This window comes from Nicotiana attenuata, unplaced genomic scaffold (assembly GCF_001879085.1).
Source record: "Nicotiana attenuata strain UT unplaced genomic scaffold, NIATTr2, whole genome shotgun sequence".
NCBI classification, from domain to species: domain Eukaryota; kingdom Viridiplantae; phylum Streptophyta; class Magnoliopsida; order Solanales; family Solanaceae; genus Nicotiana; species Nicotiana attenuata.
In genome coordinates, this window is record NW_017671800.1 from 179,062 (window position 1) to 187,704 (window position 8,643).

An 8,643-nucleotide genomic window follows, 5' to 3' on the forward strand; every position below is an offset into this window, starting at 1 on the left:
TCTTAATTGACTGATTGAGCATGTATCTCTATGTGTACCTGCGTCGCATGCATGATTCGCGAGCAGGGTGTGTGTTTATTTATGGAACGGGCCGAACGCCTCGGCAGATTAAATAGATGCATCTATGGTTCGCGCCGTTCGACCCTCGACAGTGCACAGTTTACCTTTCCGTTGGAGCGGGCCGTCGACCTCGGCGTGATTTGCGCATGATGTATATATTGTTGCCTGAGAATTTTAGATGTTGATATTGCCTTTCATGGCTTGATATAAATTGATAAGATAATGAAAGGTAAACCTTGAAGATCCTCTATTATTTGTTAAAGGTGTTTACCGGTTTTCTGGCTTCGTGAAATAGAACTACTATATAAATCCATGATTTCCTCACATTTTTAGTATATTGTCAATTGACCTCTAGTAAGTATCGAAGTTGACCATCTCGTCTCTACTTCTTCGAGATTAGGTGGGATACTCATTGAGTACGCGCGTTGTTTACGTACTCATACTACACTTCTGTGCATTTTTGTTGCACAGGTATATTCATTTCTAGCAGCCCACTAGCGTAGCAGCGCGGATGATTTGGGTCTAGGTGAGTTGCACTATTCGAGGCGGCCCGCAGCTAGTATAGCCCTCTTCAGTACATTGTATTTATTTCCTGTCCATTGTATTCCGGACGGATGTTGTATTTTACCTCCTTATCAGTAGATGCTCATGCACTTGTGACACCGGGTTCTGGGATAGTTTGAAGTATTGTATTAACTGCTTATCATTTAAATTTGATTTGAGACTATATTCTTTAATATTGTTAAACTTGAAGGAAAATCATAGATTTCAGAAGTATTAAAACGAGAATTTGATTAAGTAACTTGGTTGGCTTGCCTGACAGCAATGTCCGGCGCCATCACGACTCTTAGTGGATTTTGGGTCGTGACAATTTTGATACCCCTAAGTAGCCCAATTCCAATGTTGTATGCAAGTATTGTAAAAGGCATGGACACTCTATTGACAGATGTTATAAATTACATGGATATCCTACTGGTTTTAAGAAAAAATTTAAGAGGATTGCTGCTTATGCACAAGTGTCTGATACTTAGATGGTGCGACAAACTGAAGATTCGGGAACAAACAACTCCAAGGTGATTCCAACTGATATTGGAGCTCATGTTCTCGCCAAAGAGAAGTATTATCTTCTCGTCTCACTCCTTCAGCAGTCCAAGGTGCTTCTTGCAAGTCTGGTAAATTCTACTGATTTTAATTCTGGTGGTATTCTTGCTTGCAATGTCTCTAGGATAGAGAGTAGTGTTTAGATTGTAGACTCTGGGGCTACTAATCACATGACACCCCACAGATCTCTTCTTAAGGACATCAAACCTTTACTTTTTCCTTATCTTTTAACTCTTCCTAATACAAGGTTAAAGTGACTTGCACTGGGACACTTTCTATTTCTTCCGATATTTCCCTTCCTAATGTGTTGTTTGTACCTTCTTTTCATTATAATCTGATTTTTCTATTAGAGTTGTTGCTTCACCTCACCAGTTATGCCTTATCCACTTCAACTGCTTACATTTTATTGCAGGGCCCTTTTCTTAAGAAGCCACTGGTTCTTGGTAAACTTCAGAAGGGCTTATACCTCTTGTATTCAGATAATCTCTCTCCCATTGATTCCTGTGATTCTACATTTGTAAATACCATTACTACCATTGGTGATATTCTCAATAAGAGCAGTTTAAATTTCACTTCTGGTTCTGTCAATTCCTTGATTAATGTACCTATTAGTAATGCACTTTCTGGCTTGTCTTTTGATCATGCATGGCATTTAAAATTAGGTCATATTCCATTTGCTAAAATGAAATCCATACCTGTCCTTTCTGAGAAGTTACCTAAGAAGCAAACTTTTCTATGTCCTATGCCCCATGGAAAGGAAGCAAAGACTACCTTTTCCTGAGAGCACCATTCACTCTATTGTCCCTTCTCAATTGGTACATGTTGACCTTTGGGGACCTTATCATATACAAACCTATAATAGTTTTAAATACTTCATTACTTTTGTATATGACTATACCAGGGCAACATGAACTCATTTATTGTCATCCAAATCAAATGTTTTCACCATACTTAAGTCTTTTGTGGTTATGATCCAAACTCAGTTTGGTTATCCTATCAAAGCTTTTAGGTCTGACAATGCCATTTGAGTTAGGTAGTAGTTCTGAGGCAATCTCTTTCTTCTCTCCTCAAGGCATATTACATCAAAATTCTTGTCCACACACACCTCAACAAAATGGTGTGGTAGAAAAAAAATATAAACATTTACTAGAAACAACAAGAGCATTTCTTTTCCAATCTAAACTCCCAATCAAGTACTGGGGTGAATGTGTACTAACTGCCACCTATTTGATAAACAGGTTTCCTTCTCCCTTATTACACCACAAATATCCTTTTGAACTTCTACATGGTGCTCCTCCTTCTTTTTCTCACCTTAAGGCATTTGGATGTTTAGACTTTGCCGCTGTGCCAAAACCTCATAGAGATAAGTTCAAATCCCTAACAATATTATGTGTTTTCCTTGGTTATAGTCCTGGGAAGAAAGCTTATAAGCTTCTAAATTTGTCCTCTTCTATCTTTTTTCATTCTAGAGATGCAGTTTTCCATGAATATGTTTTACCTTTCTCTGATTCTTCCTCTGTTCATCTATTTCCTCCTTCCTCTTTTGATTTTGATCTTGCACCTTCTCCAATGAATAATCCTGACTCTTCTCCAGATTCTCTCCCCTCTTCAACTTCTTTGCCTACTATTCCATTTTCTACTTCCATTCCTTCATGCACATCTGTTCCTCCTCTCAGAGATCTCCCATACTTCTTCCATGTGATCCCTATGTTCCTACTCTCAGAAAGTCCACTAGAGTTCATCAAACTCCTGGATACTTGGGTGATTATGTGTATACCTCTGTGTCCAATTCTAAACCTACTTTTTCAATTCCTGAGTCTTGTATGCTGGAACCTTAGTTTTATCATCAAGTAGTATCCAATCCGTCTTGGCAGGATGCAATGGTTAAAGAATTTCAGGCCCTGGAGGCTAACAACACTTGGACTGTTGTACCTCTTCCTCAAGGGAAGAAGGCCACCCGTTGTAAATGGGTGTATAAGATTAAACAAAAAGCTGATGGCTCTATTGAAAGGTATAAAGCTAGACTAGTCATTAGGGGGGTACTGTCAACAAGAAGGTATTGATTTTACTAAAATGTTTTATACCTGTGGTAAAGCTTACCACTATCAGGTGTTTATTGTCTATTGATGTGAAAAGAACGACTATTTTTCAAATGGATGTTAATAATGCGTTTTTACATGGGGATTTGGATGAAGAACTGTTTATGAAGCTCCCTCCTGGTCTAACTGTGCAATCTGATTTTTCAACCTCTTTATCTACTCTTGCTTGCAAGTTGAATAAGTCTCTTTATGGACTGAGGCAGGCCTCAAGGCAATGGTATTCCAAATTATCATCAGCTCTTCAATCTAAAGGTTTTCATCCTAGTCTCAATGATTACTCTTTGTTTACTAAGTTGGTTAATGGGTCTTTAACTGTGATTGTTGTGTATGTTGATGATATTCTAGTTGTTGGGATGATTTGATTGAAATTGATAACCTTAAACATTTTCTGGATACTGCATTTAAGATTAAGGACCTTGGGGAAATTCATTATTTTCTTGGTGTGGAAATTATTAAAGAGCATTCTGGTTTTCTCTTTAGTCAACATAAGTTCATTATGGATATGCTTTTTGAAATTCACTGTTCTGATGTCTCCTTTGTGGTGGCTCCCCTTGATCCACATGTGAAATTGTCTGCTGAATTGGGTGATCTTTTGCATGATCCTTCTATGTACAGAAGACTTTTGGGGAAACTCAATTATCTTCAACATACTAGACCTGATTTGTCTTACAATGTTCAACATTTAAGTCAGTTTATGTCAGCACCCAGAGTTTCCCATTTAGAAGCTGCTTTGCATGTGCTTCGATACTTGGCTGGTACTTCTCGCTTAGGTTTGCGTCTTTCTACTGCTTCTGATTTCTCACTTCAAGGTTATTGTGACTCTGACTGGGCTAGTTGCAGTGATTATAGGAAGTCAGTTAGTGGCTTCATTTTATTTCTTGGTAGGTGCCCTGTCTCTTGGAAATCCAAGAAACAACCTACTATTGCATTGTCTTCTGTTGAGGTAGAGTATAGAGCATTACGATTGTTGGTTGCTGAGATTACCTGGATTCAGCGGTTGGTTGGTGAACTTGGGGTTTCTTCTCTCACACCTGTTAATGTATTCTGTGACAATCAAGTGGCGGCTCATATTACTAAGAACCCTGTGATTCATGAACGGACTAAACACATCGAGTTGGATTGTCATTTTATGCACAATGCTCTGTCTGTAGGGGTCACCAGTCTTCATTCCATTTCAACTACTTCTCAATTGTTTGAATCTTCACTAAGACTCTACCGGGGATTCAACAGCACGCCTTTACTTCCAAGCTTGGAATGGCTTCCCCTTCCAGCTTGCGGGCGAGGGGGAGGGGGGATTAGAGCCCAATATGATGATTCACATGCCAACATACAACAGCCCATCTCAAAGTAGCAGCAACCCACAAAACACAAATAAGCGGACGTGGATCTATTTGTATTTAAAGGGTGCGACCCGACCCAGTTGTACTTGTAAATATATATACACAATAGTTAGATTCAATTAGAGACCAATGTTCATTTTATATCAAAATAACAGACTCTCAGATACTTCTCTCTCGTTTCTTTATTGTTGCCTTAGGGCTTTTCTTCTCCAGAAGGTTCTATGTCGAATCTCAATTCCAAATGTTTGCACAAACTAGAAATTGTGGATTACTCTCTCTAACTCTCTGTTGCTTCTCTCGATTTGGTGTACATGAAATGAAAGTGAGGGCCGCTATTTATAGATAGCCTCACCACCCAAAGTAGCCAATCAGATTTGGCTTTTGCAATTTTCATTGCAAATTGCCAATTTGCTTCAACCGTCCATATGCAACTTGTGTTTGCAACTTGTTGCCATCTTCTTTTCTTCTTTTTTTATTTTTTTTTATTTAGATTGGTCCCACAAATCTCCTCCTTAATTTTAATTTTTCTTCTTCATTCCAAGTCTTGATCTCAATCTCTAAAAATCTTCAAATTTGAGAGGTTTTGAAAAAATATCTCCAACTTGATCACGAGACTTCACATATTTGAGTTCTACCTCCTTCTTGCCAATGCATTCTTTGATGAAGTGATACCTTGTGTCTATATGCTTGCTTCGATCATGATACACTGGATTCTTGGCAAGTGCCTATGTGGATTTGTTATCAATACAAATCTCTGTAGCTTTAATTTGTAACAAATTGAGTTCTTTCAATAATCTTTTCAGCCAAATAGCATGGCACGCACAAGATGCTGCTGCAATATATTCAGCTTCACAAGTCGAGAGAGTAACAATTGATTATTTTTTTGAACTCCAGGAAATAACACAATCACCCAAGAAAAACACAAAATCAATTGTGCTTTTTCTATCATCAATATCTCCCGCATAATCACTATCACAAAATTCCATAAGGTTGAAGTCATTAGAAGAAGAATGAAATAACCCAAAGTCGATCATACCTTTTAAGTAACGATGAATTCTTCTAGTGACCTTCAAGTGAGTGGAGGTAGGAGCTTCCATGAAGCGACTTACTACTCTAACTGCAAAGAGTATATCTGGACTGATACAAGTCAAGTACCTCAAACTTCCCACAAGACTTTTGAAAAATGTGGGATTCACTTTTTCTCCTTCATCAATCTTGGACAATTTTGTCCCACTATCCATCGGTGTGTTCACGAGGTTGCAATCGAGCATGTTGAACTTCTTCAATATCTCTTTTGAATAGCTTTCTTGAGAGATGAAAATTCCATCCTCCATTTGCTTCACTTCTAGGCCCAGGTAGTATGACATGAGCCCTACATCTGTCATCTCGAACTCACGGGACATATCTTTTTTAAAATCTTCAAACAAACTTCGGTTATTACCCATAAAAATAACATCATTAACATAAAAGACAAACAAGCAAGATATCTCCATTAGTATGAACTTTAAGGTAAAGAGCATATTCATGGAGACAACGAGTAAACCTATTGTCTTGAAAATACTTGTCCATGCAACTATTCCATGCTCACAGGGCTTACTTCAATCCATATAAAACTTTGTTCAACTTCAACACTTTATTTCATGGTTTTTGACCACAAAGCCCAATGGTTGTTCAACATAGACTTCTTCTTCAAGATAGCCACTCAAGAAGGCTGTCTTGAGATCTAGTTGATGGATCTTCCACTTTATTTTTGCGCCACCAAAGAGATCAGCAAACAAATCGTCTTCATGAGGGCAACAAGTACATAGACTTCTTCATAGTCAATGTCTTGCCTTTGCTTGTAGCCTTTAGCCACAAGTCGTGCCTTGTATTTCTCCACATCTCCATCAACATTCTTCTTTGTCTTGTATAACCGTATAACTCCAATTGCTCGATGACCCTTGCGAAGTGTTGTTAACTCCAGCCGTTGTTCTTCTCTATAGACTCGATCTCCTCTTGCATGGTTTATCTCCACCTTATTTGTAATAGCTTCATCAAAGTTCGTTGGTTCTCTATCAGCAAAGAGACAATATAAAAAATCAAAACTAGTAACTTCTTTTGTGTCATCATAGAGCTCTTGAAAACTCCTCGTCCTTTGTGGTTATTCATTTGAACTTTGTTGAGAAGGAGATGCAACACTGGTTGGAGAAGAAGATAGAGTTGTATCCTGCACAACTCCATGGTCTCTGGTCCTTCATCATCACCAAAGTATGGAAGAAAATCATATGAAGTTTCTTCCTGAGCTTCCCAATTCCATGCTAATTCTTATCAATTTCAACATCACGACTCACCACCACCTTGCCGCTGCTTGGGTTGTATAACTTGTATACTTTTGAACTCGTATCATAGCCAACAACTACATGCTTGACACTTCGATCGTCAAGCTTCGCTCTCCCTTGTTGTGGCACATGATCATAGCCTATGCTCCCAAAGATTCTCAAGTTCTTGACACTTGGCTTTCTTCCACTCCATGCCTCTTGAGGAGTTTGATCACTAACATTTCTTATTGAAGACTTGTTATTCAAAATAAACTACACAAGAAACGGCTTCTGTCCAAAATTCCTTGGGCATACTTTTAGCTTTCAACATACATCTAGCCATATTAAGAATCGTTGGATTCTTTCTCTCTGCAACTCTATTTTTTTGGGTGAATAAGGTACCGTTAGAGGGCGACGAATTCCATGAGATTGATAAAAGTTATTAAATTGTTTTGAAGTGAATTCGCCTCCTCTATCGGACCTTAAAGCTTTTATTTCATAGCCACTTTCTTTTTCCAAAAGTACTTTGAAATTTTTAAAAGCAACAAAAGCTTAAGATTTTTTGTTCAAGAAATAAACCCAAGTCTTTCTGCTAAAGTCATCAATAAAAAGCATAAAGTATTTACTATTATCAAAGGAAGGTGGATTGATTGGTCCACACACATCAGTGTGAATAAGCTGGAGCGGCTTGGTTGATCTTGATTTGTCCTCTTTTGAAAAACTTCTCCTTGCATGTTTTCCAAGAAGACAATCTTCACACAATTTATTGGGATGGTTGATTGATGGTATCTCATGCACCATGTTCTTTTCTCCCATTAATTTGAGCACTTCAAAATTCAAGTGCCCAAATCGCATGTTCCAACATCATGATTCATCTTGCACATTAGCCTTCAAACACTTTGCATCAATTATTTTAAGATTTAGAAAAAAATAATCTATTCTTTGCCATATGCACTTTAGCAATTAGAATTCCACTTGAATCTCTAAGCCAAAGATGCATATTTTTCATGTGGATGTCATATTCCTTTTCAAGAAGTTGGCTCAAACTCAAAATATTACTTTTTAATTTTGGCACACAATAAACATCTTAAATTAGCTTGTGACTACCACCTTTACAGGAGATCAGAATCGTACTTATCCCTTCAATTTAAATCTTTGAGGTATCTTCAAAGGATATATTACCTCTCACCGTTCTATTTATCTCCACAAACTTATCTTTGCATCCACACACATGATTGCTTGCTCCATTGTCCAAATACCATGAGCTACAATCATCCTTGTCTTCTTCTTTGAGTGCCAACAACAATGTTGTCTAATCTTCTTCTTTCTTGTTGTCAACAAGGTTAGCTTTCTCTTCAACACTGATACGACATTCCCAAGAGTAATGGCCAAATTTATGAATATTATAACACTCAATTTTTAATTTGTCATACCTTTGTCCATTATTTTCTTGGTAGTAGCCAAATCCTCTTTCTCCTCTTTGTCCACCACCACGACCTCTGAATGTTTGGTGGATTTTAACTTCATTGTTGAAGTTGTTACCATTACTTCTTCCTCTTCCATTACTGCCACGGCCTCGTCCATTCCCTCGATAGCTTTTTTCACCTCCATAATCCTTAAAGGATGCCTGAGTTTTAAGAAGTTGCTCCAGCGACACTTCTTTTCTGCTCTTGATCTTTTCTTCATGGGCCTGTAAAGAACCTTCCAACTGCTCCATTGTCATAGAGTCTAAATCGTTAGACTCCT

General features: G+C 38.0%; 1 protein-coding gene across 1 annotated transcript; it reads right to left on the reverse strand.

Moving 5' to 3' along the window:
- Positions 1–5,475: 5,475 nt before the first annotated feature.
- Positions 5,476–5,985, reverse strand: LOC109210308 (uncharacterized mitochondrial protein AtMg00810-like). The gene has a single exon (XM_019373709.1). The coding sequence runs from the start codon at positions 5,983–5,985 to the stop codon at positions 5,476–5,478; it is 510 nt and encodes a 169-aa protein (XP_019229254.1).
- Between the last annotated feature and the right edge of the window lie 2,658 nt (positions 5,986–8,643).

Bases quoted from the DNA above. Each gene is read 5' to 3' on its own strand.
- LOC109210308 (XM_019373709.1), bottom strand. From the start codon at position 5,985: ATGACAGATGTAGGGCTCATGTCATACTACCTGGGCCTAGAAGTGAAG.